The sequence below is a fragment of the Giraffa tippelskirchi genome, chromosome 2 (assembly GCF_054371585.1).
Source record: "Giraffa tippelskirchi isolate mGirTip1 chromosome 2, T2T-mGirTip1v1.2.pri, whole genome shotgun sequence".
NCBI lineage: Eukaryota > Metazoa > Chordata > Mammalia > Artiodactyla > Giraffidae > Giraffa > Giraffa tippelskirchi.
This window is the reverse complement of record NC_137276.1, coordinates 166,794,494-166,810,304: the sequence shown is the minus strand read 5'-3', so window position 1 is coordinate 166,810,304 and position 15,811 is coordinate 166,794,494. Positions and strand designations below refer to the sequence as shown.

At 48.4% G+C, this 15,811-nt stretch overlaps 1 protein-coding gene across 6 annotated transcripts in view; it reads right to left on the bottom strand.

Annotated features, from left to right (window-relative positions):
- Nucleotides 1-15,811, bottom strand: part of MYLK (myosin light chain kinase) — a 233,919-nt gene that overhangs the window by 105,437 nt on the left and 112,671 nt on the right. For 3 of the 6 annotated variants that reach the window (XM_081571724.1, XM_081571723.1, XM_081571725.1), the window contains exons 7-11: nt 15,648-15,666; nt 14,645-15,180; nt 13,905-14,111; nt 5,854-5,988; nt 2,653-2,805 (exon numbers count right to left, since the gene is read on the bottom strand). In XM_081571724.1, the coding sequence (XP_081427850.1) occupies nt 2,653-2,805; nt 5,854-5,988; nt 13,905-14,111; nt 14,645-15,180; nt 15,648-15,666 (1,050 nt within the window). The remainder of the gene's footprint in view (nt 1-2,652; nt 2,806-5,853; nt 5,989-13,904; nt 14,112-14,644; nt 15,181-15,647; nt 15,667-15,811) is intronic. The other 3 variants (XM_081571727.1, XM_081571729.1, XM_081571728.1) reach the window with 1 other exon arrangement.

Below are 15,811 nucleotides of genomic sequence, written 5' to 3'. Positions count from 1 at the left end.
CTTCAACAAGGATGTGCTAAACTCTCCTTCCGCAAAAGTTGCCCTAGAACCCCTCCTCCCTGGAAATCAGAACAGCAGAGGGAGAGGTATTGATGAACGGCACCCTCTTGTGGCCAGAATTCCCTGAACAGGATGCTCAGTCTATGGCTTTAGCGTGTGGCCCAACATCTGCTTTCTCTGATTCTGATTCTCCCTTCTTTTACCAAAACCAAACGAACAGACAGACAGGAAAAACGACCACCCAGTGTAGCAGAGCTGATCCTTTGGTAATACTGCTCCTTAGACTTGCCATTTGGAAAGAGTTCATCTTGTTTAAAGGTTGGGGCTCCTGAGCACGTCCCACGTCATTAGCACAGGACACAGCAGCCTGGCAGCAGGACTTACAGCTGGTCAGTCAGTCCACACTCCAGCTGTGGCCTGGGGCCACACAGAGGGGACAGAAAGGCCAGGCCTGGGCAGCTGAGCGAGAGGCCGGGCCAGTGGTCCACACTGCATGGGACAAATGCCTCCACTACGGTCATCTCCCACCCTCTGAGCCACCACAGAGGCTGCAGCCAAACAAGCTGCCAATAAAGTAAGAAAAACTCCATGGCTGAGGCTAGTGTGGGACGTAGACCAGAGCCCCCCGGGTGCCCTGGGCATGGAGCCAGGGGTGTCACTGTGCCAGGCTCGGCCTCCCCGATCCTGTGCAGACAGCCCAGCACTGCGGCCGGAGCGTGGCCACGTCTTACAGCCTCCTTCACCATTTATGGTAGCTGAGCCTCTGTTTGGCCTTCACAGGCCAGTCAAACCCCACACTGGGCGGGGTGGGGGGGAGGGGTAGGGGGGTGTCCTGCTCACACAGGGCTGTTTTCAGAGCAGATCCAAACAGCTCTGGCAGAGTCCTTGACAGGACCGCTCTGTTTCTGCTTTGAAACATGCTCAGATGGGCAACCATCCAGGCCCCACTCCTCCCACAGACCTAGGGGGGGCAAGGAGGATGGCCCCAGAGTCTTCTTGCCCCTCTTCTGGGGACCTCCACCTCCACTGGGACTGTTAGCTCAGTGGGGTCCCTCTAATCCAATCTAAACACAGGCAGCCCAGGACAGGCTCTGGATCAGCAGGGCCCTTGGCTAAAGCCAGCCAAGGAGGCTCAGACCACACGACCATCACGCACCTCTCTGGCCCTGTCCACCACTCCCACTTTGGGGTAGGCCTCTCAGACCTCCAAGGAGAGCCCAGGGGTGGGGGGAAGGTGGAAGCAGCAACCCTGGCCTGGATCCACGATATCCCCAGACCCGTCAATCAGCCATGAGTGAGATCCGTGAGGAAAGAACAGAAGAAGTGTAAACTAGAATGAGGCCGACAAGCTCCTGGGGCCACAGTCAGGCAGGGATGAGAGGAGGAGGGCCTCCTGGGAAGAAGCAGAGCCAGTCCCCAGGTGGTGACTCCATGCCAGGCGCTCCGGAGGAATCGCAGAGGAATCAGAGGCTAGAGAGCGTGTCCCCCTCCTAGGCAGACAGGCTGTCGGTGCCATTCCTTTATCCCTCAGGGGTGACACTGCCTAGCCCCTAGGGTGAGGGTCATTCCCACTCTGGGGCCAGGGGACTTGCCCTCAGGAAAAGGACAGGGAATGAGCAGGGGCTTGGAGATCTGGGTTGCAAAGGCCAGTGTGGCTCACAAGGCAAGTGACATTGACTTCTTGAGACCTCCAGACTCTTCTGTGAAAGATAGGAAGAGTGCTGCCCCCTCCAACAGCCCTTCCAGGGTTTTTGAGAATCGAGAAAATACAGGTGAGGTGACAGTATCTAGCGAGGTAACCAACATATGATTTTCCCTCACCCTTTTCAGTGAAACCACCTCTAAGGTCCCCTGGAAGGCTGCTGCTCAGATACAAGAAGACTCTCCCCAAGAGGCTGAGCCTGGGGGAACAGAGCAGGATGGCGTGTCTCCTACTGAGCTGCCGGCAAAGCAGGGCACGACACACCCGGTCTAAGCACTCAGTCTCCAGTCACTGTGGGACCTGGGGGCCCAGGCCCAGCTGAGGGTGGGGAATCAGGCTTACCTGAACACCCTGGGCCCAAGAAGACCTTCTCCAGCTCTGTCACCATGCCTGCCAATACCACAGCCCAGACGCTATCTTGAGTCTGTGGCTCCCCCCGGGACTTCTGGGACTAAACACTTGGCGCTGATCATTGCATGATGACCATGCTAATCAGATTACTGGACACCAGGCTGCCGAGGTGCAAGATCAAGCCTGGGGTGGTAGGGAGGAGGGAGGGCAGAAGGAAACGGGACAAACTGGCTCTCTGGGAGCCTCGATACTGGCACCTGTTACCTGGTGTCCCCCAGTGCACAAAGGGTCGTTTGTGAGAGCTTGAGTCCTACAGGAATTAGTCCTCTTTCAGTGGGTGTGGTTTTCTGCCTATCAGACTGGAAGCTTCTCGAACCAAGGGAGTCTTTGCCTCTCGCCCCTGCATCTTCCCTCAGCCACAGTGGGGTGAGGAGTGGAGGACTGGGCTTGCACGTCCATCTCCGGTGGCAGACCCTGGACAGTGTGAGCTTCTGGAGGCCACTGCCTCCACCTGCCTGCCTTCAGGTGCGGTGCCCTTTCTCCAAAGCAGATGTGTTGGCAGGAAAGGTGCTTCTAGAGGGGTGCCCAGAGGCTCCTACCCTGGACAGTGATGCGGGCACTGCAGGACACCTGCCCCACGGTGTTCTCAGCCAGACAGGTGTAGGTGCCATCGTCCTCCGGGAGGGTGTCCTGGATGTGCAGCTCAGCCACGCCAGCTTCGCAGGTGGAGTGGGCGTACTGGATGGGATGTCCTGGGGAGGGAAGCACAGGAGGGCTCAGGCCAGGGAGCAGCTGGCAGAGGGGTGGGAGTCCTGTCCTCAGCAGGGCGGCTGCTGTCATGACACGGGGATTCCTCACACTTGCTCAGGCCCACTGAGGGCTCATGATGTGTTAGGACCATCCCCAGTCAGCTGGACAGAGGCTCAAGGGGGAGAGAAAGAGGCAGGAGCCAGGGAGGTGAAGGAGAGGGGGTGATTGTGAGGGTGGAGGAGCAAGGCTGGGGCTGGTAGGATGTGGGGGAAAGATTCTGGAGGCATTTAGAATACAGGCGGGAAAGGGACAGAGTTCTGTGCATTGTTTAAATAAATAGTCCCCAGATACACATCCTAGACTTCACAGGATTCTAAGCCTGGAAAGAATCTCACAGGGTCACCTGGCCCAGAGCCCAGCCTCAGGCAGAATGGACCTCACCCAGACTGCACATGAGGCTCCCAGCTCCTTTTAGATGTTTCCAGAAACAATGAGCCTATTTCCCACTGCAGATATTTATCAGAAGCGATTCTGCGCCCTCAACCTAATGCTGCAATGAGTTGCAATTTAGGATTCACAGAAAAGATAAATGCAGGGGATTAAAAAAACAACTCTGGCCCCTTCTTCCAAGAGTCCCTTGCGTGAGAGGCCCTTTATTCAGGTCCCATAAAGTCCTGCATGGAGACAGAAGTGTGTGCCATGAAATTCAGTGGTTTCCTTAATGCTATACGTTCCCAGGATTTTATTATCTCAGGATGTGAGTTTTCATTTCCGGGAAAAAAGAAAATTTCATTACTGAAGGTCCTGGCCTTAGAGCAGGAATGTGTCCATTCACCATATAGGAAGCAACTGTCAGTTCCTTTCCCTGTCAGCCCCAGGGTCCTGGTTTGCACTTCATAAAACAGGGGGTAGGCAGTGGGAGAGGCAGAAAGTGTAGCAAGAGGTTTTCTCTGCACGATGCAGTGTTTTCTTCTGCTCATAGCAACACTCTTGTTTCTATGACAGAGGCTGCCAAGCCAGCCACAGGGCCAGAGGGAAGAGATTCCGCTGGCCCAATGCACTTCATAGAGGTGGGGCTGGGGGCTGGGAGAGCCAAGGGGCCAGGATCCTGCTACTGTGAGGACTGAACACTGCTCAGTGTGTGTGTGTGTCCCTAAAAGCTCTTTTTCTTGAGAATGCCAGTATCTTCCCCGACTGCCAGCAAAGTGCCTCTGCTGTCGAAATCTGTACCGGCAAGCTGTTTGAGAGCTCCCCTTTTACTGGAGCATAACTCATTTTGACTCCTCAAGCATGGGGTGCAACGGTGGCCCCAGAAAGGAGTTGTTGGCTCAGGGCACTCAGAATTGGGTGACACAGAACTCCCAGCTCCTAGACTGGTAAAACCAGAGTTGACGGTCAAGGGCCCCTGACTTGTGCATGATCGCCCTCTAGTGAGAACAGTGTGAAAAGATTCACTAAGAGGAAGAAGGTGGGTTGCCTTTCAGTCTGGAGAGGTGTAAACCAGAGGTCAGCGAACTCCTGCTCCTAGGCCACATCCCACTTGAAGCCTGTTTTTGTATAGTCTGAAAGTTAAGGATAGTTTTTACATATTTTAAATGTTGGGAAAAAATCAAGGGAGGGATATTTCATGACGTGTGTGAAAATTAAATGAATTCACATTTGTGTCTATAAATAAAGTTTTATTGCATTCATTTACGTATGGTCTCTGGCTGCGTTTTGTGCCATGACAGCAGAATTGAATAGTTGTGACAGAGACTGTGTGGCGTGCAAAGCTGGACACATGTACCATCTGGCCTTTTATAGACACTGTTTCCTGATGCCTGGCCTGGACCCTGAGCTAAGCAGAAGGGAAACACTCTTGTTCAGATCCGTTCCTAGCCCTTAACATCCATGCTGTGTTCCAACTGCAAGGAGGCCACCTCTGTGCCGTCAGTTGTGGGATCCAACAGGAGCTCTGTCGGTAGTAAGGGGTGGAGGGGGAGACCCCCATTCTCACCTCTCTGCCCAAGAAGTCCACAGATAGGGAGACACCAAGGCAACTTCCTACACTGACTAAAGAGCATTTCTAGCAAAGCCTGAGCAAACCATACCGACGAGGCAGGTTCATGGCCACATGGCAACAGTGCAGAGATGCCTGAGGACTGTTTGGTGCACAGGCTGCTGATCCCTCAAAGAGTTCATTTCGTCTGCTGCAAGAGCTGGTAGAGACTCTAAACCTCTGTTCCAATCCATCTCCTCACCAATAAAGAGGTTGATGCCCAGGGTAATAAAGTGGGGCATCCAGCGTCACCCAACCACTCAATACAGAGGAGGACAAGTACAGGCATCCTTTCAGCCTCCCCTAAGGTCCCCAAAAAGCAGACCAATTCAACTTCATAAATTTTATGGACTATTTCAGTTCTAGTGATAGAGTTCTCCCATATATACATTTGGAATTTAAAGGCTTTATTCTTTAAAAAAAAAAGAGAGAGAGAGAGAAGGGTGATAATATGTAATAATTATTTTTTTTTCAAAGGACTTTACTTGGCAAAAAGAAAGTTGGGATGTCTCTATAAGACTATGTTGTTAAAAAGAATTACTGGTCTATGAACCCCTAAACCACCTGCCACTAAATAAAATGTAAGATCCCATGAGCAACTGCTAGTGTGGTTCATTAATTTGTGGGCTTTTTTGTTCACTTATTGACTCAACAAATATTTATTGAGAGCCTACTTGTGAGCCTGGTTGTATGAAAAGAAGCTAAATTGCTTGTGCACCTATGTGCCAGGCATCTCATTAACTGTTATATATAAAGAATCTAATTTGACAATCACCATCCGGAAAGGTAGGTGGCCTCATTCTTGTCTTGCAGATGAGGAGCTCAAGGCTCAGAGAGGGGTAAAACTTGCCCCGTGTCCCCAGCCAGGCATTGGCAGACTCCCAGGTCCCATGCTCTCTCTATTCTCCATGCTTCTTCCTCATGCATAAATGATTCAGAGTGATATATGGGGAAACTAAGCAGGAATTCAGGCAAGGCCAAAGGCTCAGGGGGCTGGAGCAGGGGGTCTCACCATTGAGCAGCCAAGTGATTCGAGGCACTGGGGTCCCCTGCACTGAGCATTGCAGCACAAAGTCCTGGCCCTCAACGACGGTGCAGTCCTTCAGGGCACTGGAGAATGAGGGGGCCACCTCCATCACAGCTGGCTCTGTGAGGGCAAAGGACAGACAGGCCATCTCAGATCACTACTGGCCCACGCTGGGGATTGACCACAGGCAGCCACCTCATTGCCCTGGGCACCCAGGGCTTGCTTTCTCAGTGGCCTGGCTTTGCCTCATCCATCATCACACAGGGAAGCAGGCTGTAACCATGTGGAGACCTGGAGCCTGAAGCAGAGTGACTTCAGGGCCTTTTTCATCATCACAAGACACCCCACGTCTGGGAGTGCTCAGGACCAGGCCAGCATCTTCTCCTCCAGGACACGGGTCCCTCCTGTCTTGTCTGGACTTTCACTGTCCTGGAGCATCCACGGACCTCCTTCATCCACTTTTCTTGGCCTTATTCTACTTTCTCCTGTCTTATATTGTCTTTGACATGCCCCATCAGATCCTGCACACTTTTTTAAAAAAAATTTTAAAAATCTTTGGCTGAAATGTTTTCTTAGATTGAAAATGTGGATAAAATAGATTTTTTCAAGGAAAACATAAATCGTCTAAACTGACTCAAAAAACAATTTATACGGATGTCCCTGGACGTCCAGTGGTTAAGACTTTGCCTTCCAATGCAGGAGGTGCGGGTTCGATCCCTGGTTGGAGAGCTTGAGACCCCACATGCCTTGTAACCAAAAAACCAAAACATAAAACAGAAGCAATACTGTAACAAATTCAATAAAACCTTTTAAAAATGGTCCACATTAAAAGAAAGTCTTAAAAAAAAAAAATCCTCAACAATATATATACATAAAAAAACTAGACTGGCAATTCTATGATCTTATCATAGAAGTATACTGTTATGGTTTACTCAAAAGATACAAGGATGAACACTAAAACATTGTATGTAACAAAAAGACCTTGAACACTCTTATGAATATCTTTTTACTTGGAAAGACCACATGTCCACTCGTGAGGACATTTCAATTTTAAATTATTATAGTTATTTTTTTTCCAAGTCCAAGGCAGAATCAAATGACAAGGACTTACATGAGTTCTAGTTTTCTAATCTAGGCCAGTAGTCCAGAAACACTGGGGGCCTCAATCCCCAACATTTTCATTGAGAACCAATGAGCTGAACTCCATAGAAGACTTCTACATAGGTGAGTTGGGGAACATTTTGCTTGAGGGCCATAATTAAGAGCAATGGGGATATAAAATCTTTTCTACAACAACCAGAACATGCTGCAGAAGAGTCAAGGTGGCTGATTTAAGGCAACTGGATTTTGTGATGAGACAATAGCCCACTGGTAGTCTTCAGAGAAGCTATTCAATACAGTGATGAGGGGAAAACTCTATTATATTGAGAGTACAAAGGTTTTAGGGCAAAAACTAATATTCGAGGGCTTACTAGGTACTTTTCCAGAGGTGACAGTGACAATGCCATGAGACTGCTATCTTTAACTTGTTTTACAGATGAAGTTAATAATTTCCCACAGTCAAGCCCAGTGGTAAAGCAAGGCTTTACACCCAATTCTCTGACTCTACGTCCACACCTCCTCCTCTAGCCCAAGGGTACCCTAATAGGAGAGCAGGCAGTGGCAACACAGCTATAATCAGAATGTGGTGCATCTGAATGGACAGGTACAGAGTGAAGGGATGCCAGCTTACCTAGGCAGGTGAAGGGAGACACCACCTCCACCCCTTTGCTCCCAGGAGGCATCGACTTCCCTCATTAGTGAAATCCTCTTAGGAGGCACTGCAAACAACACGGGCTTTTGTGTCAGACCAACATGGGTTAGGAATATGCTTTTTTTTTTTTTTTTACAAGTCATGGGACCTTGAGCAAGTAGCTTAACCTCACTACAGCTCAGTATTCTCATTTGGAAAATGGATGTAACTGTGATTATCTCTTAAGACTGTTGAGATTACTAAATAGAGTCATGCAAGTAAAGTCTTCAGCATAGAGCCTGACTCATTGAACAGGCTTTCAGGGCGGTGTTAGCTCTTACCATCAGATGGAAGCTGGGCACAGAGACTGGACTAGCAGCAAGTTTTGGGGTAAAAGGAGTATAGAGAAAACTTGGGAACTTAAGGGGCAGTGAGGCAGAGGGAAGATTTTCTTTTCCTTTTTAGATGAGGCGAGACCAGATCATGCCTGTAGGGAGGAGAAAGGGGTCTCTAGATAAGGAGAGGGGGAGAGACTGAAGAAATGGTGGGAAGGTCAATCATTATTAGACCTGATTTCTTGTGGGTCTGGGAAGGATGGAAGGAGAAGTCTTGGTAAGGGAAGAAGGCAGCTTTTCTGCAGTGATAGGAAGAAAGAGAAAGAGGTGTTAGATGACCTGCTTCTTGGTGAAGCCTTCTAGAGACTTCAGAACAGCTTAGAAAGCATCACTACGAACAAAGCTAGTGGAGGTGATGGAATTCCAGTTGAGCTATTTCAAATCCTCGAAGGTGATGCCGTGAAAGTGCTGTACTCGATATGCCAGCAAGTTTGGAAAACTCAGCAGTGGCCACAGGACTGGAAAAGGTCAGTTTTCGTTCCAATCCCAAAGAAAGGCAATGCCAAATAATGCTCAAACTACTGCACAATTGCACTCATCTCACATGCTAGTAAAGTAATGCTCAAAATTCTCCAAGCCAGGCTTCAGCAATACGTGAACCATGAACTTCCAGATATTCAAGCTGGTTTAGGAAAGGCAGAGGAACCAGAGATCAAATTGCTAACATCCGCTGGATCATCGAAAAAGCAAGAGAGTTCCAGAAAAACATCTATTTCCGCTTTATTGACTATACCAAAGCCTTTGACTGTGTGGATCACAATAATCAGTGGAAAATTCTGAAAGACATGGGAATACCAGACCATCTGACCTGTCTCTTGAGAAACCTGTATGCAGGTCAGGAAGCAACAGTTAGAATTGGACATGGAACAACTGACTGGTTCCAAATAGGAAAAGGAGTACATCAAGGCTGTATATTGTCACCCTGCTTATTTAACTTATATGCAGAGTACATCATGAGAAATACTGGGCTGGAAGAAACACAAGCTGGAATCAAGATTGCTGGGAGAAATATCAATAACCTCAGATATGCAGATGACACCACCCTTATGGCAGAAAGTGAAGAAGAACTAAAGAGCCTCTTGATGAAAGTGAAAGAGGAGAGTGAAAAAGTTGGCTTAAAGCTCAGCATTCAGGAAACTAAGATCATGGCATCTGGTCCCATCACTTCATGGGAAATAGATGGGGAAACAGTGGAAACAGTGTCAGACTTTATTTTTTTGGGCTCCAAAATCACTGCAGATGGTGATTGCAGCCATGAAATTAAAAGACGCTTACTCCTCGGAAGGAAGGTTATGGCCAACCTAGATAGCATATTTAAAAGCAGAAACATTACTTTGCCAACAAAAGTCCGTCTAGTCAAGGCTATGGTTTTTCCAGTGGTCACGTATGGATGTGAGAGTTGGACGGTGAAGAAAGCTGAGCGCCGCAGAATTGATGCTTTTGAACTGTGGTGTTGGAGAAGACTCTTGAGAGTCCCTTGGACTGCAAGGAGATCCAATCAATCCATCCTAAAGGATATCAGTCCTGGCTGTTCATTGGAAGGACTGATGTTGAAGCTGAAACTCCAATACTTTGGCCACCTCATGCGAAGAGCTGACTCATTGGAAAAGACCCAAATGCTGGGTAGGATTGGGGGCAGGAGGAGAAGGGGACAACAGAGGCTGAGATGGTTGGATGGCATCACTGACTCGATGGACGTGGGTTTGGGTAGACTCCGGGAGTTGGTGATGGACAGAGAGGCCTGGCGTGCTGCAATTCATGGTGTTGCAAAGAGTTGGACACGACTGAGCGACTGCACTGAAGGAGAAAGGCAGGCAAGCCAGACTTCTGGGATGGAGGACTTAGGACTTCCGTTAAGTTCTCCTCCAGACAAGGAGCAAGAGCCCTGGCAAAGTACTCAACATCAGCTTTCTCAGAACTCTGGAAATTAACCAAAGACTTGCAGCATTCTGAGGAACTTTCATCCTAAAACAATCATGCCGCTGAATCTTGGTAAGAACAGCAAGCTTCGTGGCATGTCCAGTTTCTACCCTCTCCCTCAGCTCTGCAATGGCTTAAAAATCAACATTGTCTTTCACTCCCAATTTGTGTAGGTACAGGCTCGATGCACAGTTTCCATTTAATAATAATCGTTAATGCTCCAACCAAGTTCAGTTCAGTTCAGTCACGTCCGACTCCCTGTGACCCCATGAACCACAGCATGCCAGGCCTCCCTGCCCATCACCAACTCCCTGAGTCCACCCAAACCCATGTCCATCGAGTCGATGATGCCACCCAGCCATCTCATCCTCTGTCGTCCCCTTCTCCTCCTGCCCTCAATCTTTCCCAGCATCAGGGTCTTTTCCAATGAGTCAGCTCTTCACATCAGATGGCCAAATTATTGGAGTTTCAGCTTCAACATCAGTCCTTCCAAAGAACACCCAGGACTGATCTCCTTTAGGATGGACTGGTTGGATCTGCTCGCAGTCCAAGGGACTCCCAAGAGTCTTCTCCAACACCACAGTTCAAAAGCATCAATTCTTTGGCCCTCAGCTTTCTTTATAGTCCAACTCTCACATCCATGCATGACTACTGGAAAAACCATAGCCTTGACTAGACGGACCTTTGTTGGCAAAGTAATGTCTCTGCTTTTTAATATGCTGTCTAGGTTGGTCATAACTTTTCTTCCAAGGAGTAAGCATCTTTTAATTTCATGGCTGCAATCACCACCTGCAGTGATTTTGGAGTCCAGAAAAATAAAGTCAGCCACTGTTTCCACTGTTTCCCCATCTATCTGCCATGAAGTGATGGGACCAGATGCCATGATCTTAGTTTTCTGAATGCTGAGCTTTAAGCCAACTTTTTCACTCTCCTCTTTCACTTTCATCAAGAGGCTCTTTAGTTCTTCTTCACTTTCTGCCATAAGGGTGGTGTCATCTGCATATCTGAGGTTATTGATATATCTCCCAGCAATCTTGATTCCAGCTTGTGTTTCTTCCAGCCCAGTATTTCTCATGATGTACTCTGCATATAAGTTAAATAAGCAGGGTGACAATATACAGCCTTGATGTACTCCTTTTCCTATTTGGAACCAGTCTGTTGTTCCATGTCCAGTTCTAACTGTTGCTTCCTGACCTGCATACAGGTTTCTCAAGAGGCAGGTCAGGTGGTCTGGTATTCCCATCTCTTTCAGAATTTTCCACAGTTTATTGTGATCCACACAGTCAAAGGCTTTGGCATAGTCAATAAAGCGGAAATAGATGTTTTTCTGGAACTCTCTTGCTTTTTCGATGATCCAGCGGATGTTAGCAATTTGATCTCTGGTTCTTCTGCCTTTTCTAAAACCAGCTTGAACATCTGGATGTTCACGGTTCATGTATTGCTGAAGCCTGTCTTGGAGAATTTTAAGTATTACTTTACTGGCGTGTGAGATGAGTGCAATTGTGCAGTAGTTTGAGCATTCTTTGGCATTGCCTTTCTTTGGGATTGGAATGAAAACTGACCTTTTCCAGTCCTGTGGCCACTGCTGAGTTTTCCATATTTGCTGGCATATTGAGTGCAGCACTTTCATAGTGTCATCTTTCAGGATTTGAAATAGCTCAACTGGAATTCCATCACCTCCACTAGCTTTGTTCGTAGTGATGCTTTCTAAGGCCCACTTGACTTCACATTCCAGGATGTCTAGGAGCTAACCTGGGCCGGAGGTCAGGGGCAGGAGCCAAGAGGAGCTACGTGGGCTGGAGGTCAGGGGTGGGCGCTGAGAGGAGCTACCCTGGGCCGGAGGTCAGGGGCAGCAGCCGCCCTTTGCTGAGGCAGCCCTGAAGAGAGACCCCACGTCCAAGGTAAGAGAAATCCAGGTAAGACGGTAGGCTCCAACCAAAGCCTGTTGTTTTTTTAACCTTTGGTGGCCATGATTCCAAGTGAGTCCCCCACTCTAACACATAGCCCTGAACGATGAAGGTCAGGTTTCCTGACCTGGGACGTCTGCCTACAGGCACTTCCACCTCCAAATGAATGGGTGATATTCCTTGCAAAGGAATTCACAAATGTAGTAAAATTCCCAATTAAGAAGCGAGTCAATAGTATACAGTGAAAAGCAAGACTATCTCTCACCCTTTCCTACTGACCCCTACTTTCTCTTCCTAAAGGAAATTCGGGGCCTTCCCAGAAATGTTTATGCACACACAAGCATCAGTTTGCTTTGTGTACATAGATTTTTTTTTCCCTTTATTGCAATCAGCATATGATACACACGTTTCTCTCTGCACTTGGCTCATCCCCATATTAACATATCTTGGACAGGTCTCACCACCAGTCTACAGGTCAGGTACGTTTGTTCCACTGGCTGCATGGCATCCTACTGTGTGAATGAACTAGGTTCTTTTTTTTTTTTGAAACATTTATTATAACAAATTTAAAACACACACTACAGTAGACAGAAACATACAAAAGTTGTATAGTGAATCATCATATACTTGTTTTTCAACTTTCATAATGGCCAGTCTCACTTCATTCATACCCTACACTGAGTCCCAACATACATGGATTCTGATATGATCATAAATTCTATCATTTCACTAGTAAGTAACTCAACTTATATATCTAAAATATTCAGACTTTGAAAAAATAACCACAGATTCCATCATCACATCTTAAAAATAGCACTAATTCCTTTATATTGAATATCAATGCTCAAATTTTCCTGATTTTCTTATAAAAATTTTTATTAAGGTATCTCAATCAGGATCCATGCAAAGTCCAGGTATTGTGATTATTGGTGTCTCCTGTGTCTTTTCATTTAAGTTTCCTATAGACTGTACCTTCTTTCCTTTTTGTTTGCAATTTACTTGCTGAAAAAGTAAGTGCAGGTTATTGTCTCATAAGTTTTCCAACAGCCTGCAATGTGCTGGTTCTATCTCTGTGGTTTACTAATTTCCTCAACAGTAGGACATGGCTCTAGGATTCCTAAATAGCATTTAAAGTAGGGGGAAATCTCACAGAGAGATAGGTGGGTATAAGACTATCGAAAACAGTTTTGTTACAGTAGGAAAAAACTGGAAACAATCAAAACAATCTAAATGGAAACAACAATAAGGCAAGGGCTAGACATCATTCTATGAAATATATAGTCATTACAAAGCATGTTTTCAAATGATATAAGAAGTATGTGAAGTGAAGTTGAAGTGAAGTTGCTCAGTCGTGTCCGACTCTTTGTGACCCCATGGACAGTAGCCTACCAGGCTCCTCCGTCCATGGGATTTTCCAGGCAAGAGTACTGGAGTGGGTTGCCATTTCCTTCTCCAGAGGATCTTCCCGACCCAGGGATCAAACCCAGGTCTCCCGCATTGTAAGCAAGATGCTTTACCATGTGAGCCACCAGGGAAGTCCTATAAGAAGTATAGAAAGAAATAATACTGAAAAATGCCTATGGAACATGAACAAATTAGAATAGCAAGCAGTTTACAAGCAGCATAATGCCAAATTTATTTTAAAAAATTAAAAAAAACACTTATTTCTGAGCCATACGATTACACATTGTTTAAATTCCTCACACTGCACATGCACTACTTTTATAAACAGATACTACAGTGAGCAGAAGAGAGGGGGCACCCACATCACTTCACATCACTCTAAGTGTGTCTGTCTGGCTCAAAGTGAGCCCTCAGACAGGCACCTGAGGAACTAGAAAAAGGCAGCTCACAGCTGGGCTGGGGCTGTCTGTTCTGAAGTGATCCTGCTGTGAATTCCCATCAGGAATCACTCCCTTGGAGCAATGACTTTGACCATGGCCAGTAGGCAGGAATGATGTTTCTCTCAGGTGGTACCCCCTGGGCAGGGGACTGTAGGAGATGACACTGGTGCCATGTGTGAAGCACCCCACGAAGGTCCTCCCACAGAGAAGCCAGGGTGACCTTGAGGGATGTACTCACTTTTCACCAGGAGGGTCCAGCGACAGGACACCTGGCCTCGGACATTGGTGGCTGTGCAGCTGTAGCTCCCACTGTCCCGGGCCCGGGCTCTCCGCAGGCAGAGGTAATGGGTCCCCTCAGCTTCATAAACCTCGATGGTGCCCTCTCGACTCCTCACAGGGACACCATCCAGGAACCAGGTCACTTCAGGTTTTGGGATCCCTGAAACTACAGGGCCAGGTGAAGGATGTGAGTCCCCCAAGAGTGCTTGTGGGGTAGGGTGGGTGATGAAGGGACTGAGCCTGAGGGCGGAGCTCAGCTGGTATGCCACTGCCCTCCGGCTCGAACCCACTCTCTCACCCCTCCCCTTCCTCCCCAAGACAGAGGCCAGGGCCCTTTGGGAGGAGGGATGCAAAGTGACATGCCAGGCCTCCAGACCAGCCAGAGCCTGCAGAAGGGAGGATAGAGGAAGGGACCCTGGGGTTTGTTCCTGGTGGCAATGGTGGTGATGGTTTCCTGTGGTGGGGGCTAAAAATTAGGGCTCAGGGTCGGTGCTCTCATCAACCATGAACAATGGGCCACTGCAGGGAGCATCTCCTGAGGGGAGACCCCTGTAAAGTGCTTCCCTGGAGTGGGGGACTTTAGTCCAAGGTGACAGTGGATACAGGAGGCTCCAACCACTGAGCTGAAGGAAGGGAGTGGCCCCCCCACCCCAGGGGGCTATCATATGCACACCAGAGACCTCAGGCCGCTCTACTCACCTTCGCATCTGAACTCGACTGGCTGATCTTCACTGACCTCCTGGCTCTGGGGCTTGCTCTCAAATTTGGGAAACGTGGTGTCCCTCTGGCTTTCCATGGGGACCTTCCTGGTAGCAACCTTGCCCACTGTGTCTTGGCTTCCCAGGCCTGACCGCCTGGTGGGGAGGGTGTCTGGAGGAGCCGCAGCTGGCCCCTCCCTCTCTTCTCTGGAAGGAGAAGGGGTGCCCGGGACTGGCACTCTGGGCTCCAGCTGGACTTTTTCTGCCTGCAGGGTGATGGTGCTGGAGGTCTTCTGCAGGACAGGGGCCCTCTGGCCCTTTTTGGAGGAGTCCCCCACCGGCTCCAGCTCAGATTCCCTGGGGGGATGAGGCTGGCTCCCTGTGGCCCAGGTCGGGGAGCCGCCTTGCTGGGTGCTGGGGTAGTTCTTACTCTCGGCAGCAGCCTCCAGGCCTTCTGGTTTGGGCCCCTGAGTGACTCCACTGGTTACTTCCTTCCTGATGTCCGTACCGGCTGCCTTTGTTCCTCTCACGAGTGACCTGTTTGGTGGTGAGGGGCGGGCAGTGGGGCAGAAGAAGAAGAGAACAATCATTTAGTTACTCATCACAAGCATGGGCTCCAGGAATCATGAAAGCCCACAAATTAGGACAGAGTAAGAGAGAAAGTCTTTCTCTGCAGTTGGCTCAGTTTCCAGCCAGAAAACAAGCAGCTGGATTCTGGCCTTGAACATGGAGGGCATGCTTGCAGAGCAGTGCCCTTCCTAGTGATGGCTAACTAGTAAAGATACTGAGCAGGGTCTTCGAGAGTCTCAATACTGACGACAAGAACCTAGGCAGCAAATTACAATAGAAAACGAAACGTTCCAAATAAAACAACGCGCCTCAAACAGGCGGTTCTCCCCACTATATGATGACTCAGAAATTTAGGGCATTTCTTGATTACAATCCCTCTTTTCTAACAGGGCATTTCGAGATGGACCGACAACAGTCACAAAGCCTACACATACCTACTGGAATTGTCCAAACCTGGAAAAAGAGAGAAGGCAGAAAGACGGTTAGTGAAATGTTGTATACGCCAGGAGCAGGAAGTGATAAAACAAGACTCTTTCATTTATGACAGAGTTTGGCTTCCTAAGCGCTCACCTTCCCCATCACCTGTGGCCCTCCGCCC